Source organism: Rhineura floridana, chromosome 8 (genome assembly GCF_030035675.1).
Source record: "Rhineura floridana isolate rRhiFlo1 chromosome 8, rRhiFlo1.hap2, whole genome shotgun sequence".
Lineage (NCBI taxonomy): Eukaryota > Metazoa > Chordata > Lepidosauria > Squamata > Rhineuridae > Rhineura > Rhineura floridana.
Window position 1 is genome coordinate 34,575,642 of NC_084487.1, and position 11,836 is coordinate 34,587,477.

Sequence of the window (11,836 nt, forward strand, 5' to 3'; positions counted from 1 at the left end):
CAAGGTAATTGTTTACATGGCAATATTCTCTTAGGAACACCATAGGTGAATAATGTACATGTGGGTGTCTTGGCATGCACATGGCAACTGGCAAGATGGACAAACCAGTTAACCTCCTCCAGCAAATATGCTATACAAATGCATTTGCCATACTTTAACATAGCACAAAATGAGGACATGCTGTTTGGAAGACCCTGAGCCAAATACTAAAGGATAATGCATAGCTGCCCAGTTCCCAACCCTCTCCCTTTCACGGAGAAGTTAAGTGGGTGATGGGAATGTCGGAAGAGTTGCTGATGGGTACTTTGAGAAGATTCAGGCGCTTGTTCCCAGCTTCTGATGCCTAAGAATAACAACCCCATAACAGATGTTGCCAATGTACAATTGCCAGATGCCATTTTTTTTGCACCTTTAGAACAGAAGAGTTCTACTGCATCAGACCAAAGGCCCATCTAGTCCAGCATTCTGTTCCCAACACAGGAAGCCTACAAACAGCCTAACGAAATGGCTATGGGAAGCCCACAAACAGCACTCGCCCTCTCACGATCCTCACAGAGGCAGACCGCCTCTGATATTGGAGACAGTGCATAGCCATCATGACTAGTAGCCACTGATAGCCTTAACCTCCATGATGATGATGATGAACTGCCTTCTGACTTATGGCCACCCTATGAATAAGGTTTCCATGGTAAGCAGTATTTAGAGGTGGTTTACCATTGCCTTCCTCTGAGGTTGAGAGGCAGTGACTGGCCCGAGGTCACCCAGTGAGTTTCATGGCTGTGTGGGGATTCGAACCCTGGTCTCCTAGGTCAACACTCTAACCACTATGCCACACTGGCTCTCTTACCCTCCATGAATCTGCCCTTTTAAGGCTGTCCAAGTTGGTGGCCATCACATCTTGCTGTAACAAATTTCAGTTTCACATAGTTTAGTAGCAGCATGGCATGCAAAAATGCAACAGCATCAGCAGAATCAGCAGGATCGTGGAGGTACTTTGATCTGAGAACACTTTGCCTGCTGAATTTCTGCCTGTCACACAACTGAGCAAGCAGCATTGGCAGGAAAAAAAACTGTGGCAATCTTATGGGCAACAGTATACAACATTTTAATCAAGCAGAGGTCACCTCCCAGGGTTGAGGGACCCTTGGTCAAGATGTTGTGGGGGAGCATTCCTGAGTAATCCCACCTGTTTGCTGCTCCTCCTCATGCAGCTCCCCTGGCCCCAATCCACACCACTGCCCAAAGGGAGAGGGCTTCTTCCTTGCTCCTTCTATTAATAACTTGTGTGAGAGAGTACATGTACAGTGAGCAGAAGCAAAGAGAAGCAGCAGCAGGGGGCTGCAAGACTTGACACTGGCCCCTCTTCTTGGGTGTGGACCTTAGCAATTGCCCAGTTATGCTGAGGTCCAGTGCTGGCCCCATTGCCTCCTGCACTACACATGGTTTTTAATGTCACATGCCAAATATACCATACCCCATTTTTCTGGCTATTCCAGTAACACTTTCTAAGCTGCCTCTGATAAGCACTTCAAGCAGGAGACAATGCAATTTGTCCAATGCAAATTGGACAAACAGTAAGATTAAAATGTAGTACAATTTTTATTCCACCTTTATACAGTTTTAAAAGACTTGTAAGGCAGCTTACAGGAACTGAAATAATCAATGGAAAACAACATAAATTTTAAAATTGTACACAATTGATAAAGTAGAAGGGGCAGGATTTATCTATCAACCAGGGGTGTAGTCGTCCAGGGTCTTGGGGGGTCTTAGACCCCCTACTTTTTTCGCAGCAGGGTGCCTCAGAACCAGGCACGGACTGCGCTCCTGCACCAATTTACCTGGGAATAAACCCCACTAAACTCAACGGGACTTCTTTCTGAATAGACATTTGCAAGATGCCACATATAGCTATTCACAGAATTGCAGGTGGGCTGCGAGTCTTTTAAGGCACGGCAAGATCCTTTGCAGCGTCGCTGTGCTTTGCCGCAACAGACTTACACGACGGCTCCCCCGCCCCCTCCTAGCTCTTCGCAAGAAATTTTCCTTCTGGTCTGGCTGGAGTAGGGGGAGCGCCGTGCAAGGAGAACGCGCACGAAAGCGGCGGCGGCACGTGCGTCAAGGTAGCTCTCAGGTGACACCGCAGGCGCCTATCAGCGTGGTGGGTTAAATAACCGGGTACGGGCCAGGCGTTTCCTTCGGTTCGGAAGGGCCGCGGGGGCAGGGGTGGCCTCCCTGCCCGTGACTTCCTGCCCGCCTCCAGCCAGAGCCGCGGCGAAAACAATTTCCCCTTCCCCGCCCCAGCGAGGGGAGGCGGCCCGGCTCCTCCTGCTGTCGTCGCGGCGTTTGTTTGCTGGGAGTCCCGGGCTCCGAGCAGAGCAGGGTGGGCGTCGGCTGGGGAGCCGCCATGGCGCTGCCGGAGCCGCTGAGCGCGGCGCAGCTGAGGCGCCTGGAGCAGCACCGTTACAACGCCTCCGGGCGCTCGCTGCTGGAGCCGCCGCTGCAGCGCTATTGGGCCTGGCTGGTGGAGCGCACGCCGGCCTGGCTGGCCCCCAACGCCATCACCCTCGGCGGCCTCGTCCTCAACCTGCTCCCCACGCTCGTCCTTGTCGCCTACTGCCCCAGCGCCACCGAAGAGGTACCCGGCGACTGCGCCTGCCCGCCTGCCTGGGAAGAGCCCTGTGCGGCCGCCCCCGTCCCGAGGGGCCGCTTGGCCCTGGGCTTCCCCGGGTCGGAGGGGAGGCAACACCCGCCTGCCGGTGGAAAGCTGTAGACGGAGGAGGGGGACGGGCTTAGCTGCTTCGGGAACCAGAAGAGGTTCGGATTCTGGAGAGCCAAAACAGCCCTGTTGCGCTTGTGGCAGCAAGTGCACAAAGAAAACGGGGGGGGGAGCCCAGCTGTACGCAAAGGCTTCGACTGCGATCTTATGCACGCTGAGCTGCGGGGGGGGGGGGAACTGACTTCCGACTACGCATGCGCAAGACCATGCTGTCAATCCCACAAAGTCTTCTTCTGAAACATGCCCGATAGAGCTCCGAGGGGCTTCCTGTTGTAGGGTTGCAGTTTTTTTGTATGGCAGAATCTTTCACGGACTGGAGCCCACTTCCTGAAGTTGAGGAAGTGGGCTGTGTAGTCCGTGGACATTTCGGTTGCCATCATTCTGTCTGGCTTCAGGATGCCGCGGTGCTCCTTTTCCGTTTTTGTTTTGCAATGCAAGCAGCGGAATTCCATCTCTGGCTAGAGTTCAAAGTGGCCTGAGAGAGGCTTGGCTTTCGGTGCTGAAGACACACCGACTTTTGTTAGCAGAACAGAAGCTAGCAAACGTCTGGCTCAACAGATTGGGGAGGCTCTAATGATGTGCAAACCTGCAGAATCTGTTTACAGGAGGTAACAGTGGGATGAGGTACACAGTTGGATGTGCCTTTTTCAACCTGCTTGTGGTTTTCTGAAAGAAAAAAACAAAGCACCTCTTGCCTGTGCCCAGAAGTCAGTCTCTTGGTGCACCGAGGATTTTGTTCCAAGTAAGCCAGGAACAGAGTGCAGTCAGAGAGGCCTATGCTTGAGATGGGGTTATAGGGTTACAGGAAGCCTTTTTTAGAAAGCTGACATGGCAATTCATGAGTTTAGATTTATGGCAGCCTTTCCTAACCTGGTGGTGCCCTCCAAAAGTTTTGGACCAGTGCTGGTGGGAGATCTAGTCCAAAACAGGTTGCTTAGAGCAGGGGTGGGGAACCTCCAGCCTGTGGGCCAAACGTGGCCCCCCAGGCACCCCATTTTGACCCACAAAGGAGCAATTGGGAGCTTAAAGTGGGCTCCCAGTTGTTACTTTGCTGGAGCAATGTGCCCTCGGCAGATGTTCTTTGAAGCAGCCCTGTGCTTCCCCTTTCCAGCTGACATTGGGGTTGGAAAGAGGGGTGTGGGGAGGCTTGGAGTGGGCAAGGGAGTTTGACAGGCAGGTGAGACAACCCACCTGTCAGTCATTTGATGTCATAATGCTATCATGTGATTGGCAGGTTGGTTGCCCCACCAACCTCTCAAGGTTGGCTTGCGGGGTGGCCAAAAAGGTACCCCAATCTGGTTTAGAGTTTTTGTACATAGTGGGTTGTGTGTGAGAGATGAACGCAGAGGAGTTTTGGCTTGATTGTTAGAAGAGAACCAGACATCTCTCCTCTAAGTAGGCCTTCTGTTGGAGGCCTGTTACGTTCAGAGCTGTGTGCAAATAGCCCCTTGAAGTTCTCCACCCCATTTGTGAGCACAGAAACTGGAAAGACCATTTCCCCAAATTTCTTTGGGGGAGGAGAAATGCAGCTGTTTGCTCATTGGCAGTAGCAGAGCTTCTTTCTTTTCCCGTAATGGTGCGCTCTCTGTCTTAGTGCTGCCTCTGCAAGTGGCGCAGCAGCACCAACTGAGTTGACAGCCTGGCCACCACTTTGCATCTTCCATTGTGCCCTGGACCTAGCATAATTGAAGCTCTTGAGGATGGGAAAGGAAATGGCACCATCCACCGAAAGATGGTGGAGAATACTCAGGGAAAACTCTTCTTTTGCTAGGGAGGTGGGTGGGAAAAGGAAAAATGTCATACATTTTCTCAGTATTTTTTTCCTGAGAGTTCAACTCCGCTCTAATTTCATTTCCCCAGCACCCCCTGCAATACTGAGGGGTTGCTGAGATGATGTGCTTTTGCACTTGTTGCTCTTGCTGCAAAAGCTAATGCCATCACAGTAAACGTTGCCTGTTTTCTGGATGTCACAGGACTCCTTGTTCCTTCGTGACTATGATACTGTGTGGAATGTGATTGTGCAAGTATCTTGAGCACCTGTTGAATAGTTCACCACCCTGATAAAAGTAGACTGTGTGCTTTGCCAAAGCTCTCATCATGTTTTTCTAACCCTCTCTTAACGTCAGCAATGAAGGTGGGTTGGGTGTGTTCACTGAAACTCCACTTCTGGTGCCTCTTCCTACTGGCATTTGCAAGCGAGCACTTGTGACATCACAAGCGCATAGGGTGATGCAACTCTTCCTTCTCTCCTCATGTCTGTATATTTTGTGAGACTTTATTTGTATTTCCAAATTTATTTGTAGAAAATAACCTTTCGGATGTGCTGCTGCAATGCTTATCCAGTGTTAGTTTCTTTTATTCTCTTGCTCCTCTCCCCAACTTTCTGGACTCCTCCCCGTAGTGTCTCTGCTAGAAGTTGATTCCCCTGTGGTGCGGGTCCATAAAAAAAGTTGCAAATAGCAACAAACCTGTTTTCCTTGCTGAGGAAATCTAATTCCAGCCCTCAACTGATGGGGGATCAGGAATTGCATTGCTAGTGGAGCAGTCAAAGCCTGCATGAATGTGGTACTGAGTGGGGTGGGGTTCTAAAATTGTCTAGAAGGGCTCTTAAGTGTGTGTGTGTAAGTGAAGATAAATCTGTGTTAGATTGAAAACATCAGTGTTTTTGGCACCCTAAAAGAATTAACAAATTTATCATAACATAAGCTACTGTGGACTGCGGTCCACCAACAGGAGTATGGCGTTATCCTAAGTTGCAACAAGGGTATGGTACGGTTAAAACAAGGAGAGTCTTGTGGCAACTTAAAGGGTAACAGATCTGCGGTGTCATAACTTTTCATAGTGGATCTATGTGTTTGTTAGTCTTCAAGGTGCCACAAGGTGCTCTTGGTCTGTTGCAGCATAAACCGGCACAGCTACCTCTCTGGAAGAGTGTGGTTGCAGCCTTCATAATTAGTGGGACTTGCTTCTGAGTAAATGGGTAAAAGGGCTGTATCTGACCTTCCTGTGTCTGAATTAATGCTAGCGTGAAGTCAAATTTAAATAGGAGAGCACTAGGGAGAACCTTCTTAACAGTAAGAGCAGTTTGCAACTGCACCAATTCCCCTAAGGCTGGTGGACTCTCCCTCAATGGAGGCCTTCAACCAGAGACTAGACAGCCATCTGTTGGGGATGCTTCTGCTCTAGATTTCCTGTATCAGGCAGGCCTGCTTTATTTATGTATTGAACAAAATGCATATATCGCTTGTCTGAAACAAAACCTTGAAGCAGTTTACAAGAAATATTAAAATTATCAATAAAAACAGTTTAAAACAGGCAATTAAAAACTTTTAAAAGACAATAAAAATCAGCAGTAAACTAAAAAGACTAAAACACATCAACATCTACATCTCTGGATAGGCTAGCCTAAACAGAAATGCTTTAAGCAGGCACCGAAAAGAATATAGCAAAGGCACCTGCCTGATGTCGATAGGTAGGATGTTCCAAAATGTAGCCCTAAAAAAATTTCTTACAAGTGCAGAATGAGTATTATGTGGCATCTGTAATAGTGCCAGTTCTGCAGATTGAAGCGGTCAAGCAGCTCTGTCAGTAAACATTTGCATCATGTTCCTGTATGGTTTGGTCTGTTCTATACAGGATTAAACACATACAGGAATACCTTTGGGTGCCAAATGGATATAAGCATCTAAAGATTTTACTTTCTTAACACATGGAAACTAGGGAAGAGATTAAGACACTGCCTATGTTTTAAAAGGAACCTGTTCTCTGTAGCTTCTGTTATTGTTTACATCATGCTTCATTGTGCTCCAAATAACACACAGACATGAGTTTAGAGAGGTCACCAAATTGCTGCTAATATTGATTCTGTTTGACAAAAAGTGCTGTGAAAATTGGCAGTTTTTTTAATCTCTTCCTCTCATGAAACATAAGTCATTGCACTGGCAGGAAATTGATGTACACAATATACTCTAGCAGCCTAGACAAAGCCAGTATTGGGCTATTGTTGGTTAAAAAAAAAAAAGCACCTTCCTAGCGAAATTCGAATACTTTTGTTCCAACACCACTGAAGTGAAGCATGCTGGGGCTGTAATCCCATACACTGGTGGAGTGTGAGCCTAAGCATGTCTACTCTGAAGAAAGCCGTACCAAGTTCAGTGAGACTCGCTCCCAAGAAACTCTGCATATGATTGCAGCTTTTAAGTTGGGCCCAAATCCCAAGGATTGGAATTCTGCTCATGTTCTCTTGATTTTAATGGGAGAGAATTAGTGCACAATATTAGCTGGATCGTACCTTTAAGGTTTTATTTTATGCCTCTAGCACAGCATTCACCATCCTGTTGCCTTCCAGATGTTTTGGACTACAGCTCCCTTTAGCCCTAGCTCTTTAGTCCAAAACATCTGGAAGACACTGTTGCGCTGTGTGTAGTTGTGTTGCTTAATTTCATTTAAAAGCAGCACCACAGCAGCAGAGAGTAACAGCAGATGTTGAAATGCGAGTGTGCCAGCGTGTGTGTTTACCTAAGAAAGCAGGCTTTTACCCTGCATCAGCATCACTGAGACTGGAGACTTAGTAAAAACAGAAAAGCTAGTTTATTTATAGAAATACATAGTAGATAGAAAAGGCATACCTAGTTCTAACTAACTAAGTTGGAGGCATAACGCCCAGGTGTGGGAGTCAGCCCCATGCTTGGAGAGAGCAGAGACAAAGGGATGTCTCCTCTCTCCTGAACAGTCAGCGGACAAAGGAATGGAAAGGGCAGAAGGAGGAGGGGCAGGTAAGCTTCCCTAAAGATGTCACAGTCTAGCGACAGAAGGAAGTCAGTCAGAGCATCACAAGTAAAAGGTAAACAAGTCTGGAGGACTCTAGCACTATCTTCCTTCTGGAGCTTAAACAAAAGAACAAAACAGGAGTTGCTCTTGTCCCACTTCCAACAGACACTAGGTTGCAAAGGCTGTGCTAGCAAATTCTCCTAGCAAGTTTCTTTTTGTACTTTAATTTTGTATCACTTTCACTTTCTCCTGCATTAACCGTCTTGTCAGCAGTTGAGGCAACTAATAATTTACTATTGTGACATGGGAGACTTTACAGTTAGGGTTAGCCAACCCTGAACTTGTTTGTGTCTTTTTCCAAGAACTCTCTTCCTCCCCTATTGCTGTAATTTGTGGATGTGGTGAAGCAGTGTAACCCAGTCCCTTTCTCCTGTTACGTGAATTTGTCTCTTTTCATGGTTTCAGTATCATGTAATGCTTACCTCCAAATTCCCCAGATCTCTGGAGCTTTCAGAAAGTCCATCCTTTTCTGCTAAACATATTCTAGGCCCACGTCCAAACATTTACTGTATGAGTTTCTAGAGATCAGCAATATTGTCTCTTAATCATTAAAGAAAATAAGAAGCGCGGAGGCCTGGAGGTCTGCTGCTTGATGCACACTGAAACACAACAGTGGAAAATTCTTGCAACAGTATCAGTCCTGAAGAATTTTCTGCTATAATATGCCCTTACCTTGTGCTACCTGCCAGATGGCAGAAACTACAAGCTCTGAAGAGCTAGCACTTGTTAGTGACAGATGGGTGTGCCTGTGCAGTAGCTTCCATGTTTGCAAAAGGTGTCTATTGGAGTTGCATCCTGATCAGAGGTCTTAGGCTAATAGAAGCTGTAGCAAATATTTGCCTTCAACTGTGAACGTGCTTTAGCTGAAAACCAAGTCCAATGGTCCTGAATTGGAGATAAAGATTGTGAAAGTTTTTGTCCTCATGTGCTCTGTTCGCTCTGCCTCTGCCCTTATTATTTAATTGGTGTTCCTCATACACAAGGCAGGGAAAGAACCAACACACTCCTGTGGATTGGTTGTACATGTCTTGTTGGTAACTGGCTTATAAATTCTCAAGGCATTCATTTAGTGTTACCACACATTTTGCATGCCAAAGGACCCACTTTCAGTCTCTGGCATCTCTGGATCAGGCTGGAAAAGACTCCTAGCTGAAACCCTGAAGAGCTGCTGACAGTCACTGTTGTCAATACTAAGTTAGATGGGCCAATGGTTTGACTCGGTATATAGTAGCTGCTTGTGTTCCTAAGCAGAGAGCCAGTGTGGTGTAGTGGTTTGAGTGTTGGACTGCAACCTGGGAGACCAGGGTTCAAATCCGCACACAGCCATGAAGCTCACTGGGTGACCTTGGGCCAGTCGCTGCTTCTCATCCTCAGAGAAAGGTAATGGTTCTAAACCTCCCAGAGAGCTTTGGCTATGGGGCGGTATATAAATGTAATAAATAAAATGGTAAACCACCTCTGAATACTGCTTACCATGAAAACCCTATTCATAGGGCTGCCATAAGTCAGAATTGACTTGAAGGCAGTCCATTTCCATTTCGTGTTTCTAAAATGTTTCCCAAAATGTGGGTTGAAACTACTAGATTTGTTTCAAAAAGGTTGTAAGTATGTTTCCCCTGTAGGTCTGCTTACTTTAGGATGAAGTGGTATGAAAGTGTATGGTTGGGAGAGTGACATTAAGGGATTACAGTTGTTGTTGTTGTTATGTGCCTTCAAGTCGATTACAACTTATGGCGACCCTATGAATCAGTGACCTCCAAGAGCATCTGTCATGAACCACCCTGTTCAGATCTTGTAAGTTCAGGTCTGTGGCTTACTTTATGGAATCAAGCCATCTCTCGTTTGGTCTTCCTCTTTTTCTACTCCCTTCTGTTTTTCCCAGCATTATTGTCTTTTCTAGTGAATCATGTCTTCTCATTATGTGGCCAAAGTATGATAGCCTCAGTTTCATCATTTTAGTTTCTAGTGACAGTTCTGGTTTGATTTGTTCTAACACCCAATTATTTGTCTTTTTCGCAGTCCATAGTACTCTCCTCCAACACCACATTTCAAACGAGTTGATTTTTCTCTTATCCGCAGTAAGATGATTATATCTGGAGAGGATCTTTGGCTGATGGAAAGACAGTCAACATACAGGTTGCTTAGAAAGGGGGGTGAAATTTGAGGAAGAGTGCTGTATTGCTTTCCCCAAATGCAGTGTGAAACTTTGTTTGGAAAATCTAGCACATTGAACCTTTCCCCTCTTGTTCACATTGTCAACTCTTCTAGGAGTAATTATACTTAATTATAATGTGTTGCTTAATTGCTTACTAAGAATATGCCTAAAATCAGCATATAATGAGCTGGCTGTGACCTTTGGTCATACCTCTTTAAATACAACAAAGATGTAGGTAGTAAAGGCTTCCCATTCTTATCTTCAGTACCCTTTGCCATTCATTCAGAAGATCCCTTTTTGCACGTCTAGTACAGGCTTTCCCCTCTCCTGGTAAGTGCTATGCTTTAATTGATAGAAGAGGAGAGAAACAGCTCCATCCCATTTCAGAGCAGGGTTGCATTTCTGAATCCCATTATGTCAAAGATGACACTACAGAATAGGGGGGTAAAATTGCTAGATGTCTCTGCTTCGGAAGCTCCACAAGTAACGTATGTTTCATTTTGCATATAAATTGGTAAATGATGTAGAAATTCACATCTGTCTTTTCTGATAGGGCGAAGACTTGTGTGCTAGGCAGTTTTGTACTCAGTTCTGTACTTGTACCTTTTACCAGAGCAGCCTTCCCCAAACTGGTATCTTCCTACAATTTCATCAAATCCAGCCAGCATGGCCAATAGTTGAGGATGATGGGAGTTGCAGTCCAAAATATCTGGAGGGCACCAGACTGGAGTATAGAGTCTATTGAAAATGTCGCAGATTAGAGTTTTTTTTTGTTTTGTTACTGTAAAAATTGCTGAGGGTTGTGTCCAATAGTGGTTTTGCTTTTGTGGACAGTGCTTCCACCTATGCAAGTTGAGGCATCCAATTTACATTCACCCTCCTCTGCCCAATTAAGCCCCTTGTCTCACACACATCCATGCTGCTACTGAGGGTTAGGAACCCTTTGGAAAAGAATATATAGCACCAACGACTAGTAGATAATAGGGATCTGTGAATAATCAGGTGCCCCAATTTGTACTAGCAGAAGTGCTTTCTGCTAAGGCAAACCTGCCATTGAAAAGAACTCTTGAGTGAAGAGTGAAGAATGAAGAAAGAACACTCTACTCTAAATGTACACTCTGGATTCAAGTTTATAAAAACTACAAATGCTTCATCAAGGTGGGAAAAGTCAACAGGGTTCAGCTGCCTGAGTCCATATTACCTTTCTGGATGGTGCTCAATTATGCAGTAAAGGACATTTATGGCAGCCTTCCAGATCTGCCGACCAATGTGGTGTGCAAAGTGCAGTAGGCTAGCAAACTGTGGGTGTGTGGCCTTCCCTGAAAGTATAATATGTGAGCTTTTTAAATGGAATTATTCAGTGACTGGCAAATAGATAAGGGAAGTTGTAGACTTCTTGACAACTGTTAAATAATTCATATGTTGTAGCAGTTGGCGAACAGCAACAGAACAGATTCCTTTTGTTTATTTGTTTCAGGCTCCTTCTTGGGTCTTTGTCTTGTGTGCATTAGGACTTTTTATTTACCAGTCACTGGATGCTATTGATGGGAAGCAAGCCAGAAGAACTAATAGCAGTTCTCCTTTGGGAGAACTATTTGACCATGGCTGTGACTCCATTTCCACAGGTAACTTTTTAAAAACTGTTTGTGTATGTAAATACTCAGGATTGATAAGCAAAAGATGACCTCAGACAATTTAAAAACTGCTTTCAATAATGTTCATTATAGCTCAAACTTGCCATAATGTGCGTTACTTGAGTTTAGGTTGTGCTCCTTTTAGTGAATTTGATTTTTAGGTATACTTCTGTACAACTTTGCTTCAAAGAGGTTCCACACCAAGTAAAACCATATATTTTTAAATAGATATAAAAAGGCAACAGTGAACAACTTCTGCAAGTTCCCTGTCAAATGTGTAGCCTGGTTGCTAAGGAGAGGGTATTTTAGCTTTCTCTTACTCCTGGGGCAGGGAGATACCTGCTTCATGTCCGCATGCTCATAGAACTTGGGACACGTGCATATATCTGAAAGTGGGCTATTTGCTTCTGTGACCTTGCCTCTGGTTAATATTCAGATTCT

The 11,836-nt window shown here is 45.6% G+C and overlaps 1 protein-coding gene across 3 annotated transcripts in view; it reads left to right on the forward strand.

Moving 5' to 3' along the window:
* The first annotated feature begins 2,182 nt into the window (after positions 1-2,182).
* Positions 2,183-11,836, forward strand: part of CHPT1 (choline phosphotransferase 1) — a 29,230-nt gene continuing 19,576 nt past the window's right edge. For 2 of the 3 annotated variants that reach the window (XM_061638851.1, XM_061638852.1), the window contains exons 1-2: positions 2,183-2,635; positions 11,239-11,386. In XM_061638851.1, the coding sequence (XP_061494835.1) occupies positions 2,405-2,635; positions 11,239-11,386 (379 nt within the window). In that variant the 5' untranslated portion in view covers positions 2,183-2,404. The remainder of the gene's footprint in view (positions 2,636-11,238; positions 11,387-11,836) is intronic. The other variant, XM_061638853.1, reaches the window with a different exon arrangement.